At 32.4% G+C, this 19,003-nt stretch overlaps 1 protein-coding gene and 1 long non-coding RNA gene across 3 annotated transcripts in view; one reads left to right on the top strand and one right to left on the bottom strand.

Annotated features, from left to right (window-relative positions):
• Positions 1 to 10,900, top strand: part of LOC143250646 (uncharacterized) — a 101,258-nt gene extending 90,358 nt beyond the window's left edge. The window contains exon 3 of the long non-coding RNA XR_013028284.1: positions 10,594 to 10,900. This is a non-coding gene — a long non-coding RNA (uncharacterized LOC143250646). The remainder of the gene's footprint in view (positions 1 to 10,593) is intronic.
• Positions 1 to 15,680, bottom strand: part of LOC143250645 (uncharacterized) — a 69,876-nt gene extending 54,196 nt beyond the window's left edge. Inside the window, exon 1 of one of the 2 annotated variants that reach the window (XM_076501511.1) lies at positions 15,091 to 15,680. In XM_076501511.1, coding sequence (XP_076357626.1) covers positions 15,091 to 15,451 — 361 coding nt within the window. In that variant the 5' untranslated portion in view covers positions 15,452 to 15,680. The remainder of the gene's footprint in view (positions 1 to 15,090) is intronic. The other variant, XM_076501510.1, reaches the window with a different exon arrangement.
• Between the last annotated feature and the right edge of the window lie 3,323 nt (positions 15,681 to 19,003).

The following is a 19,003-nucleotide window of genomic DNA, read 5'->3' as shown; positions in this document are numbered from 1 at the left end:
GCCACAGCTTAGCGAATTATCTAATTAGGTATTTGAGGAGTCCAGACCTCATGAAAAGTTACAAAATGAACCAGTCCCTAGTTGGAGAAGTTTGGGAAACACTTGTCTAATGTTCCAACTATATCATCATGATGTCATAACAAAAATCCTGATGCAAAGTAATGAGGTTTAATCAGTTAAAGAGCAAAACTAGTATACATTAAATAAACGACTAGAGAAACAACACAAACCTAACACGTGAAGACATGAATTTCCTTTTTTTTAATGTACTATTCTAAAATAAGCCACTTACAGTCAAGGTAAGAGAAGAAAATAGGTAAAGCTTTGTTAGACTTACCAATTCGTCACAAGTGATACCAGTGACCAAGAATCAAATCACAAGTAATTTTTTTATCACTATGAACGATAAGGTGATAAAAAACAGATACTTTTCATCTACATAAGACGTATACAATGTTCATTGTATGTTAAGCATGAAGAGATTGGTTAAGGGATCAATAAAACATCACTATTAGAGAAAGTCCCAAAATTATAAAGGTTAAGATAACATGAAAACGACATACGTTAATGAAGTATCAGAGCTAAGAAAAAGCAAAAACAGTGCATCTGGTGAAATGATCATAAGGACCATTCATATACATATTTAAACATAATAATAGCTATTTATTTAAGGTATAAATCCAGGTAGAAAAATCATAATATAAAGAGAATTAGCTAACTTGTAATTAATAGACGTTTTTACAAGTAGCCAGTGAGGAAGAAATTTTAAAATAATCCGTGTTTCATATGAGTGTTGCAAAAGGGAAGTTACGTTATAACGTTTTTACAGGGACAAATTCATTAAAGTAGGTGTCAGTGACTTGTTGACGATATATTTTAACAAAAACAAACAACGTACAATCTACTTGTTTAAAATAATATATTCGAAACAAGTCAAACCTATGCTCAAAATTTTATCACAATATTGGTATCACAACCGTATTTAGAGCTTTAAATAATTGTCTCTTTTTCGTCAAAGTTCACAAAGTCGGATTCAATTACATTAGAACACACTTCACAAGTCCAATTATTCTTCTCTACTCTGTTGTTAGAATATAAGCTGTGAAACTCACTTTACAAATTGTCCATTACACGCAGTCTAACTTCAGTTTTACTTTCATTAACTCAAATTGCTTTTGCTTTCCTCAGCTTTTGTGGTGAATGCAAATGCTTCATAATTTTTGTGTCTGTTTCTTCTAAACCTCTACTATCTTGCATATTTCCAATCACCAAATAATAGACGACTGTCTTTATTCGCATGGCCTCAACATCTTCCACGTTGTATTAAGTGTCCACCTATATTCTTATTATAGAAAACTTTCTCACTGTCCCATCAATCAGAACACACAAATGTACCATACCCGTCATCTGGTCATCAGCTTCTAGGCTAGCTTTCACTATTGCATTGCTGCACTTAGTGTTTCATAGAATCTTCATTTTTTATCCTCAACATAGCCTTTACTCCTGGCATGTTGTAATTTATTGGCACCATTCGATGTTTGTCACATGATTTAATAACTGCTGATACCACTGATTCATTTTCTGTTAATCCATTGGTGCACTGTTTAATCATGGAAATATCTCTTCCTTTTCATAGTGAATTTGACGATTTGTCTCTGTTCCGTTTATTATAGCAGCAGTACCTATTGTGATAGTCACACTTTTATTGTTTCTTGTCAATACCGTCTTTATAGGTAACTCCAGTTGTTTTATGTTAAGATTTCTGCTGTTGCTTCTTGGTAACAGACTTATACTCTTTTACAGTGTGCCCTATTTTATAACAGATATAACATCTCTTTTCTCCTTTGTCTTTATAGTTCCTTTTATCTTTCCTGATATCCTGTTTCTGGTCAGCCACGCCTGGTTTCAGATTTATCTGGTTATTCTTATACTTGCCAATTATACTCTTCCCACGAGTTTCTGTATGCTGTTCTTTTAGCTTGATCCTCTTGTCCTCGTCTTTTGGTGCTCTTGCTTTACGAACAATGGTATACTAGTGATAGTGAACAGCGCTCTTACTAACATATCTGATAGTCCTTGAAAACTATTTTCACACTTGTCTATGTCAATCTATCTTATAAAGTGTTGCCGTAGACTTGCCATAAACTGAAACAAAGTATTTCCAATGTTAGGTTTGACTAATCTGAACTTCAAAAATACTTTCCTCTGTACGTTCATAACGTTTCAATAAGGCCACTTTTAACTTTCCATATTCCACATACGCTTCTATGCCATTTCCCATGAGCAGTGGCATAAGTTAGACTGCCCAGACACCTTTGTTTCAGGTTTGACTTTGGGCAAGTATTTCACATATTTCCAGGAAAGCATCCATGTTGTTTTTCTGCTCACAATATTTGGTCAGTTTGGATTAGCTAGTCCTGACCATAATGTCATTATTCGTCCTTTTTCCTTCTGTCGGATGAGCTTGGCAATTTCAGTTTGTACTATTATTCTCTCTATTTCCAGTCCATCCTTTTCTTTATCTTCTTTCTCAGTTTGTATCATTATTATCTCTATTTCTAGACTCTCTTTCTAGACTCTTTCTTTCATTTTCTTCTTTCAGTCTTTCTTCAATTCTTCTCTGCCTACGCTCTTCTCTCTCTCCCTAGTTTTTGTCCATGTATCAAAATCATCCGGCATAGTTATAAAGCGTGATTATAACTTCTACAATGCGTTAGCCACCATTGTAGTTGTGTGTACATAGGCCTACTTCAACAGTCGTCCATCGACACTTACCACTGTATAATCCTGGCTAGTTCACCAAATTACAAATTGTCATAGAGTAGGTAGTTGTGGCTTGTTGGCGATGACTTGCAACAATAAACGGACAACACACAATCCATTTATTTTAAAATAATATATTCAAAACACGGCAAATGTTTCTACAAGATTTTGTTACGCATTTTGTTATCACAGTTGTATCCAGAACGATAAATAATTGCTTCTTTTTCATTAAAGTTCTTAGAAGCGAGTTGATTTACTTGAGAAAACCCTTTAACAAGACATATTATTAGAGTGTTGTTAAATACAAGCTGTGAAACTAACTCACTTCACACATTTCCCGTTGCAGCTAAACTGACGATCCTGAAGCCTAACTCTATAATTTAACTTTTACTTTCACTAATTTCAATAGCCTTTACGTTTCTCAAGCTTTTGTGATGACTGCGGGTATTTCATCAGTCTTATTTGTGTCTGGTTCCTTCGAACTTTTACTGCCTGATATATTTCAAATCAAATCACAGCCACCTACTGAAAAGAATCTAACCCTATAAAACTTGACACACATGTATTTCAGTGAAGGTCATTAATGATAGACTGAAGGGTGTTTCCAGTGAATATATCTGCTTTAAAACCATAATGATCAATAGAATACAATCTACACAGGGTTGAAGGATTCAATAAAACTAAATTTTGTAAGACTGTATTGGCAGTGCAAAACGTGACATCCAACCAGATGCATGAATCAGAATATTAAATTATATTAAGTTCAGGCATAACATACAATTCTCCTTGGTCTGTTTAGTATAAAATTCAAGTAAAATATGATAACAAGATGGTGAAACAAAGTAAGTATGGCCGCTAGAAAATAAATATGTAGTATGAGAATTAGTATACAAAGTGGTAAAAATTAGTATACAAAGTGGTAAAAAGATAAATATGTAGTATGATAATTAGTATACAAAGTGGTAAAAATTAGTATACAAAGTAGTGGAAAAAAGATAAATATGTAGTATGAGAATTAGTATACAAAGTGGTAAAAAGATAAAGCAGGATCTTATAACTTATAAGCGTCTGAAAAGTATGCGGTTGCAAAATTTATCCTATCAATAAATTTTTCGATATTTCAAAATAATAAGCAGTTACTTTAGTTATTTGATCAAATAGAATCTTAGGTAAGTATCCACGATCATATAAAGCACGGTATAATTTGCAACGCTTGTTTAAGAAATATTCAATATTAATACATAAAGAAAGAAATCTAAGAGCATGGAAGAAGATAAAACATTTTTATATGCAAAACTAAGCGGAGGCTAGACATTCATATCGTGAACACATCGTCAATTAATCAAACACGTTTATTTTCAGTGGTTAACAGAAAGGTAGGTCATCAAATATCTTCATTGATAATGGCCATATTTTGTTGATATTTCTTTCGTTGAGGGATAAAAATATAGAATGAACATATAAGGAAAAATCCATATTTAAAATGGTCATATTTTATAATATGCTTGTCCTAAAATAAAATTAACTAGAGATGCAACAATAATTTTACGACTCATTAGAGAACATTTTGGATACGTTCTATTATATAAATGAAGGGAATTTACCGTTTCTTTCATTCTCTTCTTTCAACAATTCGAGCTTGATGATTTGAATATAATGGCGTTAGTATACAAGATATTGCAAGGATTAACGAAATTTTCCAAAATGCATGATTATCATAAGCTTCTGGTAACATTCGGTTTTTAGAACACATAGGTTTTAAGAATGGTACTCTTAAGTATGGAGTTTTCTTTACAATCACCATGTATCACTAAATGTTATCCAAATAACAGTACCTTATTCAAAATATAAAAGAACTAATTATCATCGTGTTGAAGGATAATGCATTTTAATGAAACTTCCTAGTTGTATTCCTGGCTGGGCCTTTTCCAATAGAACTGATGTTTATGTCACAGTCAATTCTTACAGCATCCTTCAAGAAGTCAACAGTAAAGAGTCGTTTCAGGGATTAAATTCTTCAACGTGTCTAGAATCACGAATATTGTTTTCGTCATTCACATCCAAAACATCAGGCTTATTCCAAGCGAAGGTATTACAGAAAAAATATTTTGGATAGATTTCTTTGTTCCTTACAATATCCTGCATACCCAGACCATTTTACTCAAATCGCCAAGTTCTGAACCAAGCAGAAAAATGATAATAAAACGCACTGTAGATTGTGAGGAAACCGATTTTTGGTATATAGGAGAAAATCTCCAAATTTTCTGTAATATACTTTATGATGCCCGTTATGCTCTGGTAATTTCCTTTTCTTCTAGAAGAAGCATATTTTAAGAAACGGCCACAAGTTTTTCTTGTATTCACTCTATATTTTTATCACTGAGCCGAAGGCACTTAAACAAAAAAAAACAACACTATACATGCTAGAAATTGACAAACCACTTTTTTTCTTCCACACTTTCTATTTCACGATGCCATTCACTAAGTTTTAGGTTTAATAAAATAACTGGCCGTTTACGAGAATGGGAACCATCGTTAAACAAGGTGGTACTAAACAGTAGGGATAATGATAAAACAAAATGGCGGCCATAATTATTGCCCTTTCAAAACCACCTTTAAAATATCTGAATATTAACAATGACTTTTGCACAATAAAACTACTTGTACTTATAAATATGCCTATTCTTATGTCAGTAAGTAAGTGAACTTTGCAGAGAAGCATAGAGAAAATTGACGCTATATTGCTTTTGAAAAACTTTTCCTGTGGGGTCGCAATTATTTCTTTCTTGTACCGAAAAGGATACGTGTATATACAAAACTAACAATGCGCTAGTTTAGGCATATAATTAGAGATGATTTGGTTTCTTTTAATTTCGTACAATGTTACACGAGGTTTGGTTTGTTTTGAATTTCAGGCAAAGTTACACGAAGGCTATCTGCACTACCCGTCCCTAATTTAATAGTGTAAGACTGGAGGGATAAGGCAACTAGTCATCACTACCCACCGCCAACTCTTGGGCTACTCTTTTATCAACGAACAATTGGATTGACCCTCACCCTATAACGTCCCAACAGCTAAACATGCTCGCCCTCCCAGCCATGGGGGTGTATAATGTGACGGTCAATCCCACTATTCGTTGGTAAAAGAGTAGTCCAAGATTGGGCGGTGGGTGGTGATGACTAGCTACCTTCCCTCTAGTCTTACACTGCTAAATTAGGGACGGCTAGCACAGATAGACCTCGAGTAGCTTTGTGCGAAATTCCCAAAACAAAAAATCTTTTGTAACTTTGACTTTCTTATACGCATAAAGTTAACGGTATTTATATGTATGATAGTTTAGATAAGCAAGTTAATACGGTAAATAAAAATGGAATATATGTTTATTGCATGTAAGCTTCTACATTAAAACTAATAAAAAATATTACGCTAAAATCAGGGGTTTGATTCCCCTTGGTGGACTCAGCAAGCAGCACAATGCGGCTTTGTTAATAAGAAAAATACATAAAAATGTTAATCCACATGTCACTGGATAATATTGTTGCTTAATTACCACTTGAGAAATCCTTCTGATGAATTAAAGGTTATTAAATTAAACGTTTTAAGATAAAGTTTTAAATATTTAACGCTTATAACAGCGCTCTACTCAAGTACTATATTAAAACGGTGATCCATGTATCTTAAGCTATTGTTATCCAACGTAATTACCGTTTGAAATAGTTCTAATTAATTGTTGCTTGAATCAGAACTCCTTTATAATCGTTTTAAGACGGTGTTCTATTTGACTATCACTTCGTATAGTGCTCTATTTGAACATATCTATAGACAAAAACTTCTTCTTCACCCTTCATTTAACTATTTCTTAAGACAGTTTAACTATCTATTAGGGTTATGGTCTTGTTCCGCTTAATTATCAGGTCGGATTATTCATAAATACAACTTAAGATAATGATACATTGTTCATTACTCTTTATTACACTGTTATATATATTGTTGTGCTCAATTGTCATTTTATTCATTATTCAGCTAGCTTAATATATAAGAGCATGTTCTATTTCCTTGTATTTTGCTTATCTCTTAAATCAGTAGTTTCTTACTATACTGGGCAATGTTATGTTTATCTTCAATAATCGCAAAACACAGTGTTTCATTAACTAACGCTGAATATAAGGTTCTATTTAATAGTCTCTCGTTGGTTCAATAATATGTAAAAGAACTTACAACGCTAAAATCCGCGGTTCAGTTACTCGCGGTGAATAGAATCCTTTTAGCCTATCTTGTAACTTTGCACTAAAAACAACATATAATTACTTATCTCAAAAATGTATTAGCGCTAACTTTTACATTAAGAATATTCTGGTGTTAATTGTTAGAAAGTTTTAACTCATAGTATCGCACTATCATCAGTTAACAGTTACATTCTATAAGTTATAATATGTTTAAATTAATGACTCAGTAGGCTTCTCTTCAATCACTAATCCATTTAATTACTGTTTGAGAAAGTATTCTCGTTACTTATATGAAGCGGAGTAGACAACTTTTAATTTACATATCATTTAAAGCAGTATTATTTTTAAAGGTAATGTAGTACACTTTGCTTTAAATGAAATATTAAGTTATAGTAATAAAGTACAAAATCGACTTATAACAAAAAAGCCAATAAACGTATAAATAATTACCAAAAGTTATCAGTTTTAATAACAACAAATTTTATACAGCGGCAATTTATTTGTCTAGTCACCTGATTTCAGAACCATATTTTCTATTTGTTCGTGATTATATCTACTAAACTAACTTACTGCCTTTATTTATATAGAAAGTAACTTGTTATGTGTTTAGATCACTTCTCTTGACTTTCTTTATTTTAGTCTTTATCTGTTTCTGTGTTTCACCAACAAAATAACCAATTGTTTAAGTTTACCCATCAATACGTCTATACAAAGATAAACTTTACAACATCACAATTTAAACGATTGAGTGCTTAAAAAAACAACGAAAAATTTAAGTATTAGAACTGAACGAAAACTGGACAACCTTCTCCATTTCAAAATATTTCAGTAATATTTTTTTACAATCTAACTAAACGCTTTGTATTAGCAGACTAAACAATGTTACAGTTCATTGTACTTACATTCATTCACATATTTCTTTTATAATCTAGCAAATGGAGAAGTGAACCAATATAAAATCATTGATACAACTAAACTGAAAAGTAAGACAATAAACTAAAATTGCCAATAAAACTATACTAAATGGTGAAACACTGATTTAAAATCACCAAAGGCTAAACAGTTTCAAAGGCGTTTAATAAAGAAAAGTAACAAATGTGAGTTAAAAAACGTAAAACCTTCTAGAAAAGGTAAGAAGTTATTTCATTAGTTTATTCTATATATATATCTATTATTTAGTTAAATCGTTTACATGAATATTATTTTCACACATTTTCTGTAATAATGATCGTAATTATATGTATATATTAAAAATTGTACTGGTTTTAAACAAGTTTATTCCTAGATAATCACCATTGTAACTAATACTAAAAACACGAATATTTTGTTCGTGAAAGTCTGTCAACTAGGATCTTGCCCTCCATAAGCCAATCAAGTCAGCTTATCTATGTTATCACGGATGCCAGATACGACTACATAATCTCCCGATACCTGCCACCAAACATGCATAAACCAGCTTTAGGGGGCTCATTAAACGCTACTGCTCAGAAACAAAAACTAGATGTTGTGCGCATATACGATGTCAGAAAAAGGCTTCTCAAGTTCTGTTTCTATAAATGGAAGAGAAAACAAACGATCTCACGTTTTAGTTACTCATGCTTCAATATTTCAAAAAAGTACGGTAATTAAACCACTAAATGATGTAAATGATGGCTGCTCCGCTAAACATTCGACATTTCATGAATAGATAGAAATTCAACATATCACTTTGTTTGCTTATTGTAACGTTAGAACATACTCTATATGCTGAAGAGAAACAACGCACACGAGAAGTTACATGGCAACACATTGGAGACGAATTACTTACACGATACGATATTGTCATGGCGTGTTTGCGAAATAAATTACATTAATATGATCTGAGAGTGTAATAAACAATGAAACTGAGAAACTACCAATCATATCAAATCGCATATGTTCTCAAACAGGTAATTGTGTTTACTTCACAACGGTGACACTCATGAAGTACCTGTATAGTTTATGTTAATACTATAAATGAAATTCACCCAATCGTTCTGCTGAGCTGATAAGAGGCGAAAACTATTTTTAATAATATTATTACTTACAAAACTATTTTCGCGTTCGAAACAAAAATTAAGATTGAATGATTAATCCATATTACTGAATGCTATCATATAATAGAAAAAGTATATACCTGATGGGATTACGTATATGGTCACGTAGGCGATAACTATCCAATCTTTGTTTGTTTTTAAATTTCGCGCAAAGCTACACGAGGGCTACTGCACTAGACGTCCCTACTTTAGCAGTGTAAGACTAGAGGTAAAGTAGTTAGTCATCACCACCCACCGCCAACTCTTGGGCTATTTCTTTACCAACGAATAGTGGAATTGATCATCACATTATAACGTTCCCACTGCTGAAAGGACGAACATGTTTGGTGTGACCGGGATTCGAGCCCACAACCCTCAGATTACGAGTCGAGTGCCTTAACCAACTGGCCATGCCGGGCCCTATCCAATGTTGGGCTATATATGAAGATCCTTTTTATAGATTAGAAACCCAGCGAAACTCTTGTTTTGATGAAATACCTGGTACTGAAACATATATATCAGAATAACTTAAACTGTCAATGTTTCAGTGTAATTACTGCGATCATGCGGATGCTTAAAAACAGACGAATACACGTGTGTATCACCAAGCGAATAATTGGTTTTTCAAGTAAAACAGTTAACCTTAAAATCTTTATATTTGTAAATAGTTTATTATATATGCACACAAAGCTTTAACGTTATATATGAAATTATTTTCAAACCATTTTCGTACAGCAATAACAGAAAAAGGACTGTTTTATAGGTGTGAATGATTAAAGTAATATGAATGTAAAGTCAAGAGTCAATGGTTCGTTATAATTTTACAAAACATATTTAGTTCTAACAAAGCTCATGTAGCATCGAGAAAATCTTTTGTTTTACGTTTCTACCACTATTTTTAACTATTCTTCAACCGACATAATCTATTCAGTGAACTTAACAGCAAAACGACTGTGTATGTTATGCCAATATACCTATCCGACCTTTGAAATGCAAATGTTAAGTACAATAACACGCAGCGATTCAATTTATGAAATTCGCTATCCTAGCCATCAATGTTACCTGTAATCTTATTCGTAAATACTTAATATATAATCTCATTAAAACTTTACAAACAAAGGTCCACCCATAAGAAACACAACCTACAATTCAGTGCTCTTCAACAGCGCAACTGTCACAATCATAATGATTGGTTAGATACTTAAAAAAATCTTTATTTTCAGACAACTACTAAATAAACCTTGAAGCTTTAGCGTGATAAGCGTCAAGTACAGTTGTTAAAATTAGTTCAATATTTATATAAGGACGAGTTTATCATATTAAGAAAATGAGTTCACGTTCATAGAAGTGGGGGGATAAGAGTTTGTGTATGTATCTAATAAAAACGTTACATAAATATATTAATAATAGATAAAACAATTCGTATGAATCGTATAAGTTAATTAGAGGGGAATTATAGCAAAAAAAAAGCATCCGTGAAGACAAAATGAACAATTACGGAATTCTGAGAATTTTAGAGTTATTTGTGTGTGTTTGTGTTTTCTTATAGCAACGCCACATCAGACTCCCTGATGAGCCCACCAAGGAGAATCGAACAGTTACCAGAGAAAAAATTACTGAAATTCTGAGCTCTTTCATTAGCATGAGCTTTTGAATAATCTACAATCTAAATTGTTTTTATCAACACAGTCATGTTTGTGCATGTACAAAATGCAACAGAACGTTTTGTTTCTCTTATTGTCTTTTATACTTGTTTCCGAGCTAGAGAACTGGTGTTAGAGTTTCATGTTAAAGGATTGTTTGTTAGTTTTGAATTTTGCGCAAAGCTACACGAGGGCTATCTACGCTAAATGTCCCTAATTGTACAGTGTAAAATTAGAGAGAAGGCAACTAGTCATCACCACCCACCGCCAAGTTTTGGGCTACTCTTTTATCAACGAATAATGGGATTGAACATAACATTATAACGTCTCCACGGCTGAAAAGGCGAGTATGATTGGCATTACAGGGATTCGAACCAGCGACCTTCTTAACCACCTGGTCATGCTGGGACTTTCATCTTAAAAGAAAACTAATAAATGAATTTTGGGCCATGTTATTGGATAACATTGGAAAAGTTATCTCGATTAAAAATCATCAAATATTTTCACCACGTCAGACAGTAAACTAAAGATATGGTTTTAAACGTTGTTAATATAGCATTTATATGGTTTTACACTGCATAAAAAGTGCATTAAGAATAGGGAAAATAATTTTGTTTGTGGCTAAATTTTTACGAATGGAAACCACTGAGTAATCGAATTTTTAAATTTAAATATGAAAAAGTTTCAATGAAAAATTCTTTGTTGTTATTGGTCAACATTACATCAACTGAATTCTTGCACCTAGCGATCAATGTTGGTCTGTCTGGTTTAGGTAGTCCACTGATTTCTTTATGTTTATGTTTTCTACACAGTCGTTTTCTCCCTTTATGTTAATTCAAGCTAACAATGACGACTGGTATGTGTTGCACAAAACCTCGTCTATTATCTCTATTATCATTTTGTTACTTCGACTTTTACTTAAATAAAAATAATACAAAAAACCTGATCATATCGTTCTCAAATATGCAATTGATGCAATATTTTATCTTCACCGGAAAATTATCAAAGATGGACATTACTAAAAATGTGAAACATGAATTTCTTGTGCAATGACGTATTATTGCAAACTAAATTGTTTTTTCACATTAATCCTATTCACAAAAGCATATAGTACATTTTAGCTGTGCCTAAGCTAATTTAACTTTGGAAAACATTACTTCCTATGTACTCACATAACCTTGACCCAAAACTGTAAAATTGCATTTAGGCTATAATATAGATATAAAATTATCTCTCTTAGTGTAGCGGTACTAATTTTTCACGATAGTATTAATTATCACATTTAATAGTAAAAAAATGTGAAATTCAACATATGGAACTGCCCGGCATGTACAGGTGGTTAAGGCACTCGACTCGTAATTCGAGGGTCGGGGTTTCGAATACTCGTCACGTCAAACATGCTCACCCTTTCAGCCGTGGGGGGCGTTATAATGTTACGGTCAGTCTAATTATTAGTTGGTAAAAGAGTAACCCAAGAGTTGGCAGTGGATGGTGATGACTAGCTGCCTTCCTTCTAGTCTTACACTGCTAAATTAGGGAGGGCTGGCGCAAAATGCCTTCGAGTAGTTTTGCGCGAAATTCTAAAAACAAGAAAAAAATATAGAACAGATTTCAAACTAAACTGATTTAAGCAAGTTCACACATCTTTCAAGGTCACTATTTAAATAACTGTCAATTAGGAATTGTTTATCTATCGACATAAAAATATTAATAGTCAACGTACGGTCTTAGTGTTTAAGAACATAAAACTGCATACAACTGATCAAAAAGTTATTTATAGTCTTTTAGATATGCAGATTTTACTCATGTTTAATAAACAACAAAAAACTCTCAAGACTTTATCTCGTGTGTTCAAAATATTGTTGTGACAGTGCTTCAATCTAACTGTTTTCCCTCTGGTCAGTAGTTCAAGATGGAACTGTATCTAAACCATTGCGGTCTCGTCTAGAACTCCAAACTGATTGAAAATTCCAACTTCATTTCGAACATTAATTTCTCACACTATTATGATTTGTATCTACCATTAAACATTTTACGCTATTACATTTTATTGGAGCTGTGAGGTTGACTAGACTTTTACAGAACAGTTGAACTATTAAACATTTTAAGAAACATTTCAATTATCAATTTGTCATAGTATTAGTGTTATATAATGAAGCAGCGTGAAACACCAAAACTGGCAAACAATTTAGAATTTTAGGCTTACCTAAAATTATTAAAATCACATTTGATGAGAGACTTCTTTTTTTCTCACGTTTTTGATTAGTCTCATCCAATTTTGAATTAGAGATAAATAGAAATAGCATCAAATCTTGCTGAAGAGGCTGTTCTCACAATACCAGAACTTGCAAGCTAACTAAACATAAATCGTAAATTCCACTTGAATGCAATATAGGACTTTTATTAAAGTAGTATTAAAAGGATTTCAATGCTTAACAAACGTTGTTGTGTTACAGCTTCAGCCATTAAAGGAAACATGGTATTATTATTATTCAGTGTAATTCTCAGTTAACGTTGTTACATTACTACTGCTTATTTGATAGAATATTTGAAAAGTACCCTGCCAGAGAAACATTAAACTTTTCAATCTATAATATAACATAAATATGCTTATTCGCTGTAATTATAGATTGGACTTTATTTAATGTTGATACCAAAATAGTAAGCTTAGACATATTGTGAAATGCGTTAATAATGACTTACAGAATTTCACAAATAAGTACACAAGTTACCCTGTAAAGGCTGAAGCTAAACCACCAACAGAAACCATACTCTCTCAATGTTATCTAATATGCAGCTTTGTCGAAGATAGGTAGATATTTTATAAAATCTAAAATTATTTCCACATATCATACGATTAAACATTATAAGACGAATTAAGTTGAAAACCATGTTAAAACTGTTTATGTCAAACTAAAAACTAAAAAAAACACATTTATTCAGTGTCTTTTTCACTGGTAAAGTACCCTTAGTGTAAGACACTATATAGTGTTGAAACATCTGACAACATTTCAGCTACTGGTTTGAAAGTAAACAGTTTTTTATATTATTTGAGGTTCATAACGTGGGTGGGGAACATTATTTTAATAGACAATGAACAGGTGTCGTTCGACATTGAAAATTATTCACTGCTATCTTTCATCTACTAGGCTTTCTCCGTCATCAAGACAAACTTATAAGTTAAAAGTAGCACTTAGTTTAAATTTATATTGAGTATAACCTAATGATGGTTGTGGTCAGGTAGCCGAAAGTTTGCAATAAATATTTGTGAATGTAGAGTAAACGTCAGTTCGTTGTTCTTTTATTCAATATCTAGGTTTTATCGGAAGTTTTTTAGTGATTTAAAAAAATATTTAATATTATTTTCTCTTCTGACAGTTTATGACAGTTCATTATAAATAAATACATTGCAAGAGAGTTATCAGCTCAATGTTAATTAATAACATAAATGGCAAAATGACAGCTTACTATACCAACAAACACTTTTATTTTCAGCTGTTTTATTAGAGTATATAACTGATAAAATTTCAACTCATGAGTATGCTTCTACCTCATTATCTCTGGACAAAGTTGAAATATAAGTCTTCCATTACAATATGGTGACACTTTTACTTGAAATAGAGAGTTCATATGCACGTTTATATTTATGTCTATGACCTGATAATCATGTTGCATGTAACTGACATAAAATAGGACTTAAAATTTAAAAAAAAACACAAAAAGTATATTTCAGATATGTTAGTTATTAAGGTCACGATTCGGATTGAGTAGAGCCTAGAAAATTAGCGTCAGTTATATTACATATTACAGCTTGTATTACAAGCTGAGTTAAAAATTACGTGTCCTTAAATTTGACAAGAAACAAAATTTCTAAGCGAGAGCATTGAATAATATTTAAATAAAAAAACTATTAACTTATATTATTATACATTTCACGATTTTTTACAATTATGTAGAAGTCAGTAACATCATAGAAATTCATGTAGCTGAGTAAAAAGGACTAAGGTGTAGCAATTTTGAAATACTCTAGTAATTAAAATATGCTTACTTGTTAGAATAATGCTAGAGTTACATATTTTACTTTAATTGATTTAATATACACGACATGTGGTGTGTTATATAATAACAAAGAGAAGAAATTAAGGACAAAGGATATAGTGTGCTTCTCGTTACACATTCACGAGTTTCCTATCCCTTGTAACAAACACATTACAAAATTTTGAGCATTCAGAAAAATGAAACTGCTGTGTTTCTAACGTATGTAGTGATCCCTGTATTTAAGGAGCGAACACATTGTATACATCATACAAGTGAACCTCTCGTCATATTAAATAATTCTATGCTGTTTGAACCCAATAAGATATTACTTTGCTGATGTTGTTTTCAAAACGAACGTTACTCACCTCGTCCGCTTCTGCCGACAAACCGCAGGTCATTAAATTTAGCTACGTGGTTTTTCATAATTGCTGAAGAGTTCCGAAGTTCGGCACAAAAGTTCTCGTCATTTCCTGCCCGGAGAGTCACTACTGTTCCATCGGATACATCGGCCAGGGCTACCACTTTGAAAGTAACGGGTAGAGTTTTATTGGATCGCCAATGTGAGGGAAGCGGAGAACATAACAAACTAGGGCTCCCAGTTCGCACTAACTCACCTGGATGTTCGCTTAGAGCCTCATGAAGAGACCGCTCTCCAGGCAGAAGAAAGTCCGTCATAATGTCGATAGAGTCGGCCGACAAGCCGAACAGATCTGTAGGTAAGTGCATAAGGTTAATAGCAACGTCCTGAACACGTGTAGTAACTGCGTGATGTATGTACTCTTGTGAAAGTAGCTAGCAGAGATGCTTGTGATTCACATGGGAGAGCAGAAGTAAATCGACAATTCCTCAATACACACACTAACTTAGCAGTTCAGTGGTCTCAACCTCATGAAAGGAAAGAAGCTGTGTTTTACTAGTGCCCTCTGATGGTAAACTCGCTAACTTCTCTCAACAATATCCATCCGCGATTCCCATGCTTCTTTCTCTAGAACAATGAATTCATATTATTTGAATAGGACAATGGGTACATAAAAATATTTATTTCTGTCAGTAATTTCATTGCTCATAAAAATTATGTACTATATCCTTGAGAAAATTAATACCGCTGTTATCACACACCAGTAAGAGCAAGCGAAAAGAAACAAAAATAATTAAAAATTATATATTCAACTACAATAAATAGATATATTATATAAAAATTAAAACTACAATCCTAATTTGTTAAACTTTTATTATGGCAAGGCTAAAGTTGTTGTCTTTTTTTATAAAATAATAACAACCGCTCCTACTCAACTTATGTTTAGGCAAAAGTCTCCTACAATTCTTATGTGACCTGATAGAAAATCGTTTGGTCATTCATCTTGCGATATTACATTTACATTTGTATTTAGTAAAGATGTGGCATTATATCCTTTAAAACTAAAGTCATTGACATTTCGTTTCTATTTGGAATATCGTTATCATAAACAGTAAGGATAATAGTGTGCTCATGTTCCATATTTAAAATCAAAGAGTTCATGTGGCTCTAACATCGCCTCGATTATTTTTCTAAAAAAACAAACAACAAAAAACACTTTTCAGGGCAATTATTATACCTGGACACCCATTTTAAAACGCGACACATTCCCAGAAATATTTTTTCGAATTCTCAAAGGGAATGAGACATTATATTTGGTCAGTCCGAGCATTCTTATCTATTTGAATGAAGTAAGGTCAACTATCAGCGCCTGAGTGAACAAATTATAATTTGACGTGTTTCTTATCATACAGCAATTGACAAGCCATTCCACAGGTTATAGAGGTCACTAAAACCACAACCAAATATTTTAACTTATATTATAATTTCTCTGCTACTACTATGTTCTAAAAAATGCATTTTGTTCCAGATTATCTTCAGTTAATATAAGCTTCTTTGTCATCCAACACAAAGTTACATAACTGGCTATTTGTGCCCTGCCTATGATGAGTATTGAAACCAAGCCCATTGTATAAAACGTATGTTGAACGACCAAGCGCTAACATCTATCATACAACTGATCATCCAATCGTAATTTCATTAAAACACAGAAAGTTTCAGTTCCATTATTCACGTGTTAACTAAATTCTGTACATGAAACATCCTACCTCACAGTTGTCACAACACAAAATGTACAGTAAGCAGAATTAAAGGTTCGTTCAAAATACATCTCGAACTCTTTAAACAATACTTGATGATTTATACATTTAGACTCAGGATAAACAAAATGGTATGTAATTTAAATTTAAAGTTTAATTTTGAGTATGCAAGTACACAAGGAAATACGGGTTTACTATTTCACTTATGATTTCGTTATTTATGAACTACTGTGAGTTATGAAATTAATCTAATCGATTTACTTACGGACATTGTTTCCTGGAGAATGAATAAACTATAGTTTAGTTTAATTGACTGAACAACTTTACACTAGAAGTGTTGGGGCCCGGCATGGCCAAGAGTAGCCCAAGAGTTGGCAGTGTATGGTGATGACTATCCCTCTAGTTCTTCACTGCTAAATCAGGGACGGCTAGCGCAGATAGTCTTCGAGTAGTTTTGCGCGAAATTCTAAAAAAAAAAACAAATAAACAAACAAACTAGAAGTGTTATCTTAAACAATTAAAACTAAAATGTATCAACCTACAGAAATAGACCATCTTATTTTAATGTGTTAATAACAACTAAAAATTCACAGTATAATGTGTAAGCTCGGCAGTGCACATCTGAGATTATAGGTACTTAACAAAAGTAGTGACAACTGTTCACAAAAAACGGAATGAAAGATATAACTAAAAATTAATATAAATGATATGGATAATAATTAGTAGATAAAGAGGGAATTCTGGGATACTTGTTTAAAAAAAGGTTTTAGTATTGTTATAAGCATAGATTATAAAAGTTTTATTTTCGTACACATTATTTTCATTTCATATAATTTTAATATTGTTTTTCGGTATGGAGTGTTTGGTTTCATTAAAACGTTGAAGATACAAAATTGTCTTTCTCAAATAGTTTTGATAATCTTCTGTCTGATTGCAATGTTTCTACTGTCTTCGCATAAAGTGGAAATAGAATTTCATTTATTGACCCAATGTGCACCTTTGTTATGTTTAATCTTTTTTTTTCATCTATGCCAAACAAGAAAGGCACTGGAGTGTGGCCATTTCTATTTACATCAAGGTCACATGACAAAGAAATGGCTCAGCAATCTCGAGTAGTCAAAAACAGTCGACTGACTCATGTAATATCACACAAGTCCTTTTAACATTTTTTTCCAGAAGATATTAAAGAAAAGCTCCTCATTATTCATGAATTTCCATACAGTGTCTTCAGGTTGTCCAAATTGTAAGCAAGAGGACCCTCATGACAGTCATGTTTTTTTGTCTGAAACTTAATTTTATGAATAGCTAGCTTCTTAACATGGTCAAACATTCAGTAAAATTCAGTGACCCAGTGCTCTTCTCATCAGGTTGAACGTAATCTAAATATCCTAGAATATAAAGGTTTAATTAGCCTCTTCTTTTTTTCAAGAGCTTTAATTCTGGTTACATATATTTTCAAGAAACTGTTTTTTTTTAAAGGAATGATCAATGGATGATGCATAGGACATACATTTCCATTACAACTTTATCCACGTCACCCACTGAAAATGGATTATAAGCTCCAATGCTAGACATTTTAGGTTGCACTAGACATTCTTTTTTGTTTATTTTATGAATACCATAAAATATCTGGATGACTACATAATATTATAGTATACAAATATTGTTCTTCGTTAAGAATATTACCTTTAATAACTTTCCAATTAGGATTCTATGATATCAGTGGTAATCAATATTGTGACCAATCTTTGCCACAATCTGCTTCAACATACCACAAGTAATACTGCCAGCAGTTACATATTTTATACAAGCGTTTCTTATTCATTAAAATGCAGCATTCCATTGGAGGTAAGACTGTAACGAAATCTGTTTCTTATTTTGCTTAGAGTGCATCATTCTTTTTTGTTGAAACAATGACATATTTCTCCAAACTTTCTTTCTATGTCTTGGAACAAAGAACTAGAATAGATAGACGGTTGTATACAAAACCTTCAATGTGGCTTGTGAGAGTATTTTGGTCCAGGAATTGGGTCTCTTCTTCATTATATATATGTATATATATAAATATACACGCACTTTCGGATTATATTTTCATCTTAACTGCAGTTTCGTCATAGTGCTAAATGGACCTAAGAAATAACATTTGATAGCCAGAATTTATTA

This window comes from Tachypleus tridentatus, chromosome 5 (assembly GCF_004210375.1).
Source record: "Tachypleus tridentatus isolate NWPU-2018 chromosome 5, ASM421037v1, whole genome shotgun sequence".
NCBI classification, from domain to species: domain Eukaryota; kingdom Metazoa; phylum Arthropoda; class Merostomata; order Xiphosura; family Limulidae; genus Tachypleus; species Tachypleus tridentatus.
This window is presented reverse-complemented; position numbering and strand designations above follow the sequence as displayed.